This window comes from Lepidochelys olivacea (genome assembly GCF_965140295.1).
Source record: "Lepidochelys olivacea isolate rLepOli2 genome assembly, chromosome: 2".
In the NCBI taxonomy this organism is placed as follows: Eukaryota; Metazoa; Chordata; order Testudines; family Cheloniidae; genus Lepidochelys; species Lepidochelys olivacea.
Genome location: NC_140412.1, coordinates 225,334,481 through 225,349,390, shown reverse-complemented (window position 1 = coordinate 225,349,390; position 14,910 = coordinate 225,334,481). Strand labels below are relative to the sequence as shown.

Sequence of the window (14,910 nt, the reverse complement as noted above, 5' to 3'; positions counted from 1 at the left end):
TCTGCTCACAGCCCTGAGTGTTGACCATGGAATAGCTGCCCAACCTCTCCCACGAGGTTGCTGTGGCAGCAGGGAGCTCCTGATAGGGATGCAGAGCAAGGAGAGCCTTTAGCCAAAACTCCCTCCATTCTGCAGCCTTTTCTATGATTAGCTTATTATCTCTGACAATTTCAAAACTTTTTCCAAAACCTTTGAGTTAAAAAAAAAAAAATCATAGAAACTGACTCAGCCTCACAAACAGTTTCAAACAGTGACAAACTGATATTTTTCAACAGAAACATCATGTTGATATATTCCCATCCAGCTCTACTCAACATCTCGTTCTGTGCATCCACCCCAGACTTAATTTATAGAATGCAAAGCACTCCTGCCCTATGTCTGAGAATCAACCAATACTTTTTATATGGCACCATAGACCTATTAAAATGTATATAGCAGCTTAGAATACATCTGCTCGGAGGGTCCTTGGCCATTTTCTTTTGACATATAAACATACAGGGGAATGTACTATTCCTGTGAATTCTGTCCCTTCAGTTGGTTGTGGTGGAATAATGATGCGGTACTGGAAATCTGTAACATGATTGGATGCAGGTATTAGTTTTGTTTTCTTCTTCTTTTGAAGTGCAAATATGACTTTTGCTGGATTTGCCTAGAAGAATGGAAGAAGCACAGCTCTTCTACTGGAGGCTATTACAGGTGCACTCGCTATGAAATCATTCAGCATGTAGAGGAACAGTCCAAGGAAATGACAGTGGAGGTAGGAGATTAAACTGTATTGGCTACAATAAAATACTTAGGCTGTAATTTTCTGTCTTGCCTAAGATTCTGAATTGGTGTTCCTGAGAAGAATTTGTTAGACTTTAATTTTCCCACTCCTAGGTCCACAATGGGAAAAAAGTGAATTATAACTCTAAATATCATATTGAGATAATAGGAGGAAAATACTGTCTGGCTTTTGTTATACTGGGAACAAAGACAACTGGGTTCTCGATTCTGGTACTAACAAACTGTGTGATGTTGGGAAAGTCACTTCATCTCTCTCTACCGTGGTTACCATTCTGTGCAATGAGTGTAGTAGTACTGTAATTACCCGCTGTGCTTCAGAGGACTGTTGTTTGGCTTAATCGATGTTTGCAATGTACTTTGAGGACCACTGCTTAAAGATTGCTCTATAGCAGGGGTCAGCAAACTTTCAGAAGTGGTGTGCCGAGTCTTCATTTATTCACTGTAATTTAAGGTTTTGCGTGCCAGTAATACATTTTAACATTTTTTTAGAAGGTCTCTCTCTATAAGTCTATATATTATCTAACTAAACTATTGTTGTATGTAAAGTAGACAAGGTTTTCAAAATGTTTAAGAAGCTTCATTTAAAATTTAAATTAAAATGCTGATCTTACGCTGCCAGCCCGCTCAGCCCGCTGCCAGCCTGGGGTTCCGTTCACCTAGGCCGGCAGCAGGCTAAGCAGGGCCTGCGGCCGGGACCCCGGCTGGCAAGGGACCGGCAGCCAGAACCCCAGATTGGCAGCGGGCTGAGCAGGGCTGGCGGCCAGGACCCCAGACTGGCAGTGGGCTGAGCGGCTCAGCCCGCTGTCGGTCTGGGGTTCCATTCGCCGGTTCCTGTCAGCCAGGGTCCCGGCTGCCAGCCCCACTCAGCCCGCTGCCGGTCTGGGGTCCTGGCCCTGCCCACATAGAGTGGGTACCTACCTTCTCCCTGGTTCTGGCCCATTTTCTTCCTCTCTCTCTGCACTGAAATGAGGGTGGGAGTGCACTGAGCACAGGGCTAGGGGTGAAGGAGCAGGCTGGGGGTTGGGTTGTAGGGTCTGGCCAGGAGCTAGAATGAGGGAGGGGGCTCAGGGTTGGGGTTTGGGTGTGGAGTGCTTACCTGGGCAGCTCCCATTTGGTGTGAGAGGTGGGGGTGGGAATGTGGGGGGTGCAAGAGTCAGGACATGAGGTGTGGGGGGTGCAGGAGTCAGGGCAGGGGGCTGGGAGATGTGAAGGGGGTGCAGGAGTCAGGGCGTGGGGTGTGGGGGGCTGGGTATGTGTGTGGGGTACTGGAGATAGGGCTGGGGTTGTGGGGGGGTGCAGGGGTCAGGGCAGAGGGCTGGGTGTTTGTGAGGGGGTGCAGGGGTCAGGGCAGGGGGCTGGGGGTGTGGGCTGGGGTTGTGGGGGTCCTCCCAGCCCCCCGCCTAGAGCGGCTCACGGCAGGGGGCTGGAGGGGATATGCCTTGATTCCACCCCACGGCCCCATCCCCACCTCTTCTCCGCCTCCTCTCCAGAGCAGCGAGCACGCTGCAGCTCCGCTTCTCCCTCTCCCCCGCAAGGGCTATCAGCTGATCGGCGGCAGGGAGAGGAGGAGGGCCAGGAACACAGCACCTGGGGGAAGAGGCCAGGGAGGGGGAGCTTGCTTGCCCTGCAGCAGCAGCCAGCAGGACCAAGCTTCTTCACCCTGCCCCCGCGGGGGGGCCGGAGAAGAGCAGGCCGGGGCAGGCAGGATTTTTAATGGCACTCTGCTGCTTGTCGGGGTCCCAGCCTGGGTTCAGCAGCAGGCTGAGCGGGGCCAGCGGCTGGGACCCAGAAGGCAGCAGTGTGCCATTAAAAATTGGCTGGCATGCCGTCTTTGGCATGCTTGCCATAGATTGCCGACCCCTGCTCTATAGACACAAAATCTCAATTCCTCAGTTCTGATGGCTGTATCTGTCAGACTTCTGATTTCAAAACATTACCTTTCTGTCTGATTTAGACTATTCCTGGGGGAATTCTGCGCCACTGTGCAGTGCAGAATTTTGCAAAAATTAATGTGCACACAGAATTTCCTTTCCCGCACAGAAATGGGCTACAAGTGCTGCTGGCCACCACTAGGGGCCACTGGACTCTGCAGAGCCCAGCTTGCATATAGAAGACACTGCTGTGGGGAGGGGGAAAGGGAGGGAGCTGGAGCATTCCCGGCAGCTACACTTCCCTGAACGCTCTGAGAGAAGGACGCGACCTGCAGGAAACTCTACACAAACCTGGGATCGAGCATCAGGCTGTTTTTCCCTCTAGATCCCTGAGGGCGGGTGTCTAGGCTAGGGGGCCCCTGCAGATGAGCTCTGGGGCGGAAGGGAGTGTGGGTGTCTGGGAGAGGGGGCCCCTGCAGCTGGGCTCTTGGGGGAGGGGGACAGGTGTCTGAGCTGGGGGCCCCTGCAGCTGGGCTAGGGAGGGAGGGGCTTCAGGTGTATTAGCTGGGGTCTGGCCCCGCAGCTGGGTTTGCCGGGGAGGGGGGGGAGGAGAGGAGGAGGTGAAACAGGAACTGTGTTGTCATAGGGGTTTCTTTAACTCTCTACTCTTGGAAGAATTTTTTGTGTGTATGTCTGTATTGCTACAGACAAACTTGCTGAAAGGTATTTTGAAATAAATTACCAAAATAATTGAAACTGGCATGATTATATAGTGTTATTTTGACAAATAAAATTGGCAGAATTTTAAAATTTTGTATAATTCCTCAAGGAGTATGTCTTAAACAGTACCCATTACCATGGTATTTGTGTATAAATGTCTAATGTTCCCAGCTGAAACAGCTGACTATAGTTTTGTATTTGCTGATGATTGTGAAAATAATATAAGTCTAATAGACTCTAAATGAATGATTCATGTTTGAGTTCTTATTTTCTAGGCTGAAAAGAAACACAGACGATTTCAAGAGCTTGATAGGTTTATGCACTATTACACGAGGTTTAAGAACCATGAGCTCAGCTATCAGGTATGGTCCAAACAGTTTCTAGTAAATTTTCCCCCACTTTATTAGTCCAGAAATTAGATGAATTTGTTGAACTTTTATTTTTGTCCCTTTTTTTAGTTAGAACAGCGCCTTCTAAAAACTGCCAAAGAAAAGATGGAGCAGTTGAGTAGAGCTCTCAGTGGAAGTAAGTAGTTTGTTAGTATTTACTGATTTATAATGGTGGTTTGAAGTCAAATATCTCTTTACACTAAAAGAAAAAATTTTGTTCTTCAGATTTTTCTTTACTTATATTGATGCCTACAAGAAACGATATATTTCAGACCGCTACTTCTGTACATTTAAGGCTTTGAACTTTCAGCCTTTGTCAGTCCTCAGTTCATCTTGATAACTTGAGTTTGAGTCCTTTATTGTTAAGGAGATAACAATTCTCTTTCAGTGTTTATGTGCAACAGCACCACACATCTTATTCCATGTATTTATTTAAAATATGTGGGAGAAGGGACAAAACAATGTTGAAATTGCTTGAGGAAACAGTGAAGTATGAATTTCAGACTTTTAATGGTATCTTACATTTATGTAGTGACTTGCACTCTGAAGGATCCCAAGGTGCTTTAGGAACTACAGCATGTATTCTATATAGAAAGAATCACTTGCTTCTGAAATGCAGTCACCTTTAGGGTGAGGAAAGGTGATTTGATTCAACCAGTGCACAGCACAGTGCACAACTTGTTATATGTGAATCTGTTCTGCATCAGTTTATTTTCTTTCTTTGTAGAGAAGTGTACCCATAATAAAGAAATAGTCTTGATCCTCCAGTGAGCTCTGCGTGTACGTAGGGGTTGCCCACGAGGAGCTCTTTGCAGGATCATGGGCATAAGTCTGTATTGAAACTGTATGAAGACAACCTGCTATGTCACCACCTGCAAGAGTGGAAATTCAGACCTGGTCAGGTCGTCACTGCTGGCAGTTTTACCCAGCTGGCCCAAGTGAGCAATCTTATCTGTCCTTCTGGATAAGCCTTTTATTGATAGGGCTCATTAGAGCCTATTACACAGTGTAATTTCTCATTCTGAAATGTTAGTGTAAATAAAATGTGGTAAAAGCTTCTATTAGGAAGTAGAATAAGCATGTGAGAGGCTAAATACACCCAAGGAATAGACCACTTGAGTTAGAGAGAAGCTAATGGTACATAGTTAGTTTTTTTACCATAACCACACTTACTCATGTACAGTATGGACTGGCTTTGATTTGGAAAATATTTCCGATCTTGCATAACTTGTACTTCTTTTGGGGGAAACTCTCATAATAAAACTACTGAGGTCAGCAGAAAAATGTTTTTACAATGCTTGTGTTACTGTACAGCTGAAGGAGGCTGTCCTGATACCACTTTCATTGAAGATGCAGTACAAGAGCTCCTAAAAACTCGCCGCATTCTCAAGTGTTCTTATCCATATGGATTCTTTTTGGAACCTAAAAGCACAAAGAAAGAAATATTTGAACTTATGCAGGTAAAATAAGTATGTTTTGCTTTTTATGACCCAACTAATTTTTCTTGTAATACTAGTTATCCATCTGGCATGTTTTCTGACTACATAAAATTCTTAAACTTAGTTCAAAATGACAAAGATGTGGGAAAAAATGTGTATAATGAACTATTTATTTTGCTGTAACATTAAACTCATTGTTGGGTCAATATGACTTTGAATTCTGTCTTTAGAGGTTTTAAGGCTACAACCAAATTAGGGGGAAGGGAGTGAAGAATAGTTTTGGCAGGATTGTTTAGTCTATAATAAAATTATTTTATTACAAATATTTTATTGCAGCTTTAAAGACAGATTCTTAATGAAAAAATATACACTTGTAATTCAGCTTTTCTGAAGATATATGAACAGGATTCTCATTCCTGGATTCGGTTGAGACCAGCAGATCTCCCTCAATTCTAAAATAATTTTGATTCCAGAGGGCACTGGCTTTGGGTATAGTGCAAGCCAAGCCCTGCATTGACTATCAAATCTCCTTTCTCTGCTGGGTGTAAATAATGTCCTCTAAATGATCTACTCAGTCCCTTCATTTGCACAGGAAGTGAAGCTCCCTAGGATGATAAACCAATACGAAATGATTAACCATAACCAAAAATATGCCACCCTCTCCCCCCCCCCCCCCAAAATAGAATCAACACATAAACATTAAAGAAGATACCTCCCCATAGAGTTTGGGAATTATGTGGTGAATGAAAGTTATGTCAGAATGATGCTTTTTTTCAACAGACAGCCCCTTTCTTGATGGCTAATCAAGAAGGAACTTTCTGGAATTAGAGGGCAGTATTTATTACACCCAGCGGGGGATGGCATGCAATGGCCACTAGAGGGCTTGGCTCACTATACCTCACAACTTTATTTATTTATATGTATTTCCATAGTACCTAAGAGCCCTAGTTAAGGACCAGGACCTATTATGCTAGACACTGTACAAACACAGAACCACAAGACAGAACCTGCCCCAAAGAACTTACAATTTAAGAACAAGACGGGATGGATAAAGACAAATGAGGAGTACAAGGAAACAACGAGACAGTATTGGTCAGCATAATCAGCATGGTCTTAGCACACCTCTGCCCTCAGTGGTAAAAATTCTTTGAGGGCTGAGGGAGTTCCATCAGTTTCTTGTTAAGGAGCTAACACCCAGGAGTGAGAATCCTGTCAGGATGGTGTCTTTAGAAAAATTGAATTATTCAGTATAGTAACCCCTCACTTAATGTTGTCCCGGCTAACGTTGTTTCATTGCTGATCAATTAGAGAACATGCTTGTTTAAAGTTGTGCAATGCTCCCATATAACGTTGTTTGGCAGCCGCCTGCTTTGTCCACTGCTTGCAGAAAAAGCAGCCCATTGGAGCTAGCTGGTGGGGGCTTGGAACTAGGGTGGACCATCAGCTCCCCGCTCCCCTAAGTTCCCTGTGCGGCAGCCACCCAGCAGGCTATCAATTGCCAGGCAGTTCAGCTGTCCCTCCCCCCACTGCCGTGTGCTGCTCCTGCCCTCTGCCTTGGAGCTGCTCCCGGGAGCCTCTTGCTTGCTGTGCAGAGGGGTGCTAATGTCAGGGTGTTTCCCTGCCCCCCCTTCCTTTACCCCATCTTCACTGAGCAGAGGGAGACACATGACAGGGCTCAGGACAGAGGGAGCTTGCTGGCAGCAGCTGCTGTCTCAACTTGCTGATCTACTTAAAAAGGCAGTGTACTTAGAGTGGGGTCAGCGAACTTAAAGGGGCAATGTGCAACACACACACACACACAGTGTGTGTATCTCCCCTCCCTCCATTCGTGCTGCCTTGTAGAGTATGAGGCTACATTAACAACAATGGGTTAATGCTTGAGGGCTCAGCCGAGTGTTAGTTCATCATTTAGCAGTAAAGCATTCCCTGGGAAATATCCCACCCTCTTCCACCCTCTGACTTCACCACCTCAACCAAGCTTCACAATCATCATTGCTGTGTACAGTATTAAATTGTTTAAAACTTATATTGTGTGTGTGTGTGTATATATATATATATATATATATATTTTTTTTTTTTTTAATTGTCTTTTGTCTGGCGAAATTTTTTTTCCTGGAATCTAACCCCACCCCACTCCATCCCAGATTCGCTTAACATGGTTTTGCTTAAAGTAGCATTTTTGGGAACGTAACTACAGTGTTAAGCAAGGAGTTACTGTATAGCATGTTTACAGTGCAGTTATGCCAGTTTTTCATTTAACTGTTTTATTTTGTTGTAACATTACGTGGTATACTGTGTTTATTTTCTGTTGCAGACAGACTTAGAAATGGTCACTGAAGACCTTGCTCAGAAAGTAAACAGGCCTTATCTTCGTACGCCTCGTCATAAAATAATCCGTGCAGCATGTCTTGTGCAGCAGAAGAGGCAAGAGTTTCTGGCCTCTGTGGCCCGGGGAGTTGCCCCTGCAGATTCACCAGAAGCTCCAAGGCGCAGGTAATTTAGGCATAAAAAGCGTGTGCAAACCAAAAAAGTTCAGGTTACAGCTACCAAGCTCTGTAAACCCACCCCTCAAACTAGTTCTTGCTTTGACATACACCTCAAGGCAAAATAGAGCTGACAGAATTTTGTAGTTGTAGGTCACTGGCTCAACAAACACTTCCTTCATTTGATTTGTGTGAAATTACACCCTTTCACTTTAAACTTCAGCATGTGAAACTCCGTTAAACTGCCAAGTGTCTCTCACTTTCATTTTGGAACTGAAAATGAGGAATCTTGGCTGACTTTTAAATTTGTAATGAAATCCAAAACCAGGCAGGATTTTCACCAGTGTGGTGTTTTTTTTTTTGTTTTTTTTTGGGCCGGGGGGCGGGGGTGGTTTGCCAACTCTTTCCACACAGGTGCAGTTGCAATATTAGCATGGGAGATAGAGCCCATGCTTTGGTAGAAATCCACCCCTGGAGTTTATGAAGTTGCAGAGGCTGACTAGAACTGTGTGGGGAAGTCATTGATTTCCTCCTCTAGCTAGAAAGCCAAATAATCTCATTCACAGTTCCTATATTTTTGATTAGATTGGCATTTTCATTTCACTCTTATGGCACCTTGTGGATGCCAACTCAAATTGCTGTATACACTTCCATTGCAGTCTGGTCATCTGACAAGTGAAAGGTGTTAAACTGAAGACAGCTTGTTAATAGAATAAAGATCTTAATAGAGTAATGTGATTGATGGAACTGATTCAGAGAAGCAATATTTTTGCTACTCGGTGTTCTGTTTAGATTACATTTTAATTGTTTGAAGTTACTCGTAGGTTTGGTGTGTGTATACTATTTTATCCCCACATTTCTCTTCCTTTTCTTCTAGTGAAAGGATGTAGACCTAAAAATCATTCTCTTTTAGTTTTTTCTGTTTTTTTTTTAAAATTACATTAAGATATGCCAAGTTGTGAATTACAAGAATAGTTAATAATAAGTATAATTATAACATATATGCACCCACTCAATTGTTCTACCCTCCAAGCCATTGTGACAGTGAAGCATAATTTGGGTGTAATGATTCTTTCCCAGTTTAGTCAGTGTACTAGATATGAATTTTTATAGTATAATTCACACCCAGTTTTTTGATCTCTTAATAGCTAGCTGAGTGCTTGTGGCCTCATTTCACATCCTGTACTTCAAAATAGCCACTTAAATACTTGGCACTCACCAAACACTATTTAAATAACTGCTGAGAATAATTTTCAAAATCTAGAATTTTAAATAATTTACTTATCCAATCTTCTGAAACATTTTTATAAATGTATGTGTTAACCAGATGAGGAGTTCACCTCAAGGTGGTTTACAGTTGTAGACTGGGGGAGCCATTGTTCATACTTTATTCTGCTAATAAATTACATGATGTATCTAATTTAATTTATAGCTTTGCTGGTGGAACATGGGATTGGGAATATTTAGGATTTGCATCCCCTGAGGTAAACTATTTCTTTTTTACATTTTTAATGTCACTCTGCATATTATAGGAACCAGGGTGTAATTCTGTTTTGCATGGAGAGATTCCAGATTTTGTTTCATATTGTACTGAGGTTTGCAAGGTTGGGTTTAAGCTTTCCATTTTCTTTGCTTCACAATAGAAGGAAATATATGCATGGGTAATTGGGCAGTACCTAAACAATGAGTCTTATGAAAAGACAGCTCTTAAGGATGGCATCAGACCAACTCTTTTGCATTGTATTTTTTCCAATCTCAGAGCAAGGCAATAATCTACGAACAAAACATGCCTGCATTTGGGGCAAGATTTTTATAGTAAATATTCAAAAATCTGTATAATTAAAAATATACTTTTGAATGCAATACCAGTCCAACAGAATTTGACAGAGAACCTAAATGAAGTGGCACACTATCTTCCATTCTTTACTGATTTAACAATTCAACAAAAAATTAAAGATTTAAAATTAAATGTTCTGTTTAAATTTTAAACAAATATTATTCTGAATGTAAAAGTAGTATTAAAGAGGAAGGAAACTAGATAATTTCTGATATAATTAGGGCTGTCAAGCAATTAAAAAAATTTATTGCAATTAATTGTGCGATTAATCGCACTGCTAAAGAATGATAGAATACCATTTATTTAAATATTTTTGGATGTTTTCTACATTTTCAAACATATTGATTTCAATTACCACAGAATACAAAGTGTACAGTGCTCACTTTATATTATTATTTTTTATGACAAATATTTGCACAGTAAAAAACAAAATAAATAGTTTTTTTCAGTTCACGTAATACAAATAATGTAGTGCAATCTCTTTATCATGAAAGTTGAACTTACAAATGTAGAATTATGTACAAAAAAATAACTGCACTCAAAAATAAAACAATGTAAAATTTTAGAGCCTGCATGTCCACTCCATCCTACTTCTTGTTCAGCCAATCGCTCAGACAAACAAAAAGAAAAGGAGTACTTGTGGCACCTTAGAGACTAACCAATTTATTTGAGCATGAGCTTTCGTGAGCTACAGCTCAGTACTCCTTTTCTTTTTGCGAATACAGACTAACACGGCTGTTACTCTGAAACCTGTCAGACAAACAAGTTTGTTTACATTTGCAGGAGATAATGCTGCCTGCTTCTTGTTTACAGTTTAACCTGAAAGTGACAACAGATTTTTGCATGGCACAGTGGTAGCCGTCATCGCAAGATATATTTACGTGCCAGATGCTCTAAAGATTCATATGTCCCTTCATGCTTCAACCACCCTTCCAGAGGACACACGTCCATGCCGATGACAGGTTCTGCTCAATAACAATCCAAAGTAGTGTGGAAAGATGCATATTCATTTTCATCATCTGAGTCAGATGCCACCAGCAGAAGGTTGATTTTCTTTTTTGGTGGTTCAGGTTCTGTAGTTTCCGCATAGGAATGTTGCTCTTTTAGGACTTCTGAAAGCATGCTCCACGCTTCATCCCTCTCAAATTTTGGAAAGCACTTCAGATTCTTAAATCTTTGGTCAAGTGCTGTAGCTATCTTTAGAAATCTCACATTGGTACCTTCTTTGCGTTTTGTCAAATCTGAAGTGAACATGTTCTTAAAATGAACAACATCTGTTGGGTCATCATCTGAGACTGCTAGAACATGAAATATATGGCAGAATGCGGGTAAAACAGAGCAGGAGACATACAGTTGACCCCCAAGGAGTGCAGTCACAAATTTAATTAACACATTTTTTTTAAAGGAGCGTCGTCAGCATAGAAACATGTCCTATGGAATGGTGGCCGAAGCATGAAGGGGCATACAAATGTTTAGCTTATCTGGCACGTAAATTCCTTGCAATGCCAGCTACAAAAGTGCCATTTAAATGCCTGTTCTCACTTTCAGGTGACATTGTAAATAAGAAGCAGGCAGCAGTATCTCCTGTAAATGTAAACAAACTTGTTTGTCTTAGCGATTGGCTGAACAAGAAGTAGGACTGAGTGGACTTGTAGGCTCTAAAGTTTTACATTGTTTTGGTTTTTTCAGTGCAGTTATGTAACCAAAAAAAATCTACATTTGTAAGTTGCACTTTCATTGTAAAGATATTGCATTATGGTACTTGTATGAGGTGAATTGAAAAACGCTATTTGTTTATCATTTTTATAGTGCAAATATTTGTAATAAAAAATAATAAATATAAAGTGAGCACTGCACACTTTGTATTCTGTGTTGTAATTGAAATCAATATATTTGAAAATGTAGAAAAGCATCCAAAAATATTTAATGAATTTCAATTGGTATTCTATTGTTTAACAGTGTGATTAAAAGTGCAATTAATAGTGATTAATTTTTTTAATCGCGATTAATATTTTTGAGTTAATTGCATGGGTTAACGACAATTAATTGACAGCCCTAGATACAATATTATGTTAGTCGTGTCACAAATAAGATAACTTTTTCTGCAGGATGGACTACTGCTGACAGGATTAGAAAAAGCAAAATACAATTTTTTAAAACAATATTTTATCATTTATACATGGTGGAAGAACATTTATGTGATTGTCAGACTGCACTGCATATAATATTTGCATTTTCCTTTCAAGTTTTCCTTTCTCTCCCTAACTTGAATTAAATATTTCAGGGGGTTTAAATCAAACCGTGAGGTTAAAGGAGAAATCTCACTTCTTCATTTTTCTTATGAGCCAGTCACTTTCAGACACACTGGAAAAATACCAGGTCTTATAAAACTCCATTTTCTATATATTTCCTTTCCTATTGTTGCTGGTTAGCAATATGCTGTCAGAAAAAAACAGCTTGCTTCTTATAGTGTAATCAGCTTGTTTCTCCTGTCCAATTGCTTCAGTTCTTCCTTTGTTCCTAAATAATTCAGTGTTTTGTGAGACTGAACTATATCTGTGATGTTACAACAGCCCAGGAGGAACAGGGTAGGAGAAAAGGCAGACTAGAAAAGGGGAAAGCTTCTGTTAAACAATAAGTAACATGGCAGTCACGTTTAGATGACAGTTGATTAGCCGTTATAATTTGCCCAAATATGACACCATCTGATTTAAATTGGATCCTTTGTACCTCAGCTGCCAAAGATACTTGCAACCACCTGAGCTAAAGGAATTCTGTAGCTAAAATAATTGTCCTTTTTGTATTTTCCATTAAATTCACTAGACAAACTTTTTAGCACAATTATGTATTTTGACTGATACCAAAGTAAAATATTTGCGTATACCAGATCTTGTTACCACAAAATTCTACCCAGAATAGAGAAAATTTGAATGTTTTCAGTAAAAAACACTATATTTAGGCCAGTATATGAAAATTCTACTTTTCAGTGCAATAAAATTAAAATCTATATTGCTAAAATATATAACATCTTTCTAAGTAATCAGAAACAAAATTATATCTCTATGAGTGGAGATATCTGTCTGAAGCACAAATATATTAAAGAAACAACAATTATTAAAAAGGCCATAAGTGAAATCTGTGACCTTATTGCAAACATAGAGAAAATTATATTTTATGTAATATCTGCAATGACTTTCAAATCTTAATACTTTATGGACTCATTTCTGATCATTCTCAATCCCCATGGTGGGGGTGTGTATATTTATAAATTAATATGGATCTCTTTACTTAAGGAATAGGTGTATATGGTGTAAAGAATACTAAGTCAATTGTTAGGCATCAAGATCTGGAAATTAAGGTCCTGATGCTGCACTTGAATCAGTGGAACTTCACACAGGAGCAAGAGTCTGCTAGCATTGATCCTATTGTGGTGAAAGTGCTTACAGCTTGTATTTGTTGTTAATGTGTAAGCACCTGGGATGAAACTCTCCATAGAAAGAACTGAAGAGGCCATGAAGTAACTGTCTGGACTGTTGGTCCTTTCTAAGTTTCTTTTATGTTGCAGAGCAGCTGTACAAAAGGAGGCTTAATGGTTAGGCTACCTTTTCCAGGCCACACAGTACAAGAGAAGCTTTGGAGTAGGAGTTTCCCAGGTGTAAAGTGCAGGGGCTGACGGAGAAACTAAGTTTAGTATGTGTTTAACTAGTTAGATTTGTTTGAAATTGGTGTGAATCCTAGAGAGATACAGAAGTTGGAGACAGCTGCTTCTTGGGGCAGACTATGGTGCCTTACCTGCAGTTTCTGATAAAGGGAATTAACACCTAAGTGCAGTTTTTTGCCACCTCTGTTCAAGTAAAACAAGATTTGTGTACATTTTGTAAATAAACAAATCACACTAAGAAACATTTGCAGTCCCTACTCTGATGCCCACACCCCCCCTGACTTGTCAAAAGTGTTAAATAAGTAGGTACGATGGCATGCCTCTTTTTATCACTATGCAGTGGATGAAATCTAACCCCAGTTAAAACATAAGAACGGCCATACTGGGTCAGACCAAAGGTCCATCTAACCCAGTATCCTGTCTTCCGACAGTGCCCAATACCAGGTGCCCCAGAGGGGATGAACAGAACAGGTAGTCATCGAGTGATCCATTCCCTGTCGCTCATTCCCAGCTTCTGGCAAACAGAGGCTAGGGACACAGACCAGCCACTTTGTACCACAGATTTGTGTTAGCCCTGCAAATGTAGGCCGCAAGTCAGTAAAGCACTTTAAGCACGTGCATAACTTTACCATTCCTTGAAAACAGGCACAAATTTAAGTGTTTTGCTGGGTATGGGGCCTTAGAAGGTAGCTCCTTAATGTCTAATGTTAAACAAAAAAGAGAGAAGGCTCATATTTAATCAGTTGTATGTCTAAAAATAATTAAAATTTGGTATTAAAACTTGTGAACAAAATTAACAGAACTTGGAATTATTAAAAAAAATGGAGATTGCAAGTATTCAGATATCTGCAACTAGCAGGCTTTGCTCGTTAAGAATTTTGTTCATTTAGGATTACCTGCTGTCTTTTTTTTTTTTCTTTTTCTTTTTTTTAATTTCTTGCATGACAATCTGCGATTTATTTTCTAGGAACAGGTGATTTTATAATAAATGTATAAAATCACACATTTTTCTTAATAGAAAATGTACTGTTGGTTATGGGAGAAAAAATATTGCATGTTCCCCTGTATTTTGTAACCTTTGATTTATGCAGGAATATGCTGAATTTCAGTATCGGAGGAGGCATAGACAGCGTCGACGTGGAGACATACACAGTCTGCTCAGTAATACTCCAGACCCCGAAGACCCTAGTGAGAGCACATTAGGTATGTTTTTTGTTTGGCGTAAAAAAGAAAAAATAAATGTATCTCAAATTGTTAGTAGAATCCACTATGATCCTTAGTTTATAGATAGATTAAAAAAAGATTATGGTCTCAGTGCTGCACTTGCTTAATTTTACTTCAGTGTGACTACTCCTGTACAAAAAGAAAAAGAGGACTTGTGGCACCTTAGAGACTAACAAATTTGTTAGTCTCTAAGGTGCCACAAAGTCCTCCTTTTCTTTTTGCAGATACAGACTAACACGGCTGCTACTCTATTCCTGTACAGTTGAACATACCCATGAATCTTTGCAGGACCCTGGCCTTAGACCATCCACCCTTACTTAGAGCAAACTTATTTTTCTGTCTCTGAAGACATTTTCAGCAGTAAATACATCACGTAAGATTCTCATCCCCATACCAAGCTCCTTTATGCCTGATAAAAGGGCCAGAGTGACACAGAAGGGTTCTAAAACCCCTGTATCCACCTAATAGAACATAATATAAATTCACTGGTTTTTGTCCAG

At 40.5% G+C, this 14,910-nt stretch overlaps 1 protein-coding gene across 4 annotated transcripts in view; it reads left to right on the top strand.

Annotated features, from left to right (window-relative positions):
• ANKIB1 (ankyrin repeat and IBR domain containing 1) overlaps nucleotides 1-14,910 on the top strand; it is a 159,389-nt gene that overhangs the window by 139,368 nt on the left and 5,111 nt on the right. For 3 of the 4 annotated variants that reach the window (XM_084621478.1, XM_084621476.1, XM_084621479.1), the window contains exons 12-18: nucleotides 623-757; nucleotides 3,653-3,739; nucleotides 3,836-3,902; nucleotides 5,081-5,226; nucleotides 7,520-7,698; nucleotides 9,121-9,172; nucleotides 14,278-14,389. In XM_084621478.1, coding sequence (XP_084477604.1) covers nucleotides 623-757; nucleotides 3,653-3,739; nucleotides 3,836-3,902; nucleotides 5,081-5,226; nucleotides 7,520-7,698; nucleotides 9,121-9,172; nucleotides 14,278-14,389 — 778 coding nt within the window. The remainder of the gene's footprint in view (nucleotides 1-622; nucleotides 758-3,652; nucleotides 3,740-3,835; nucleotides 3,903-5,080; nucleotides 5,227-7,519; nucleotides 7,699-9,120; nucleotides 9,173-14,277; nucleotides 14,390-14,910) is intronic. The other variant, XM_084621477.1, reaches the window with a different exon arrangement.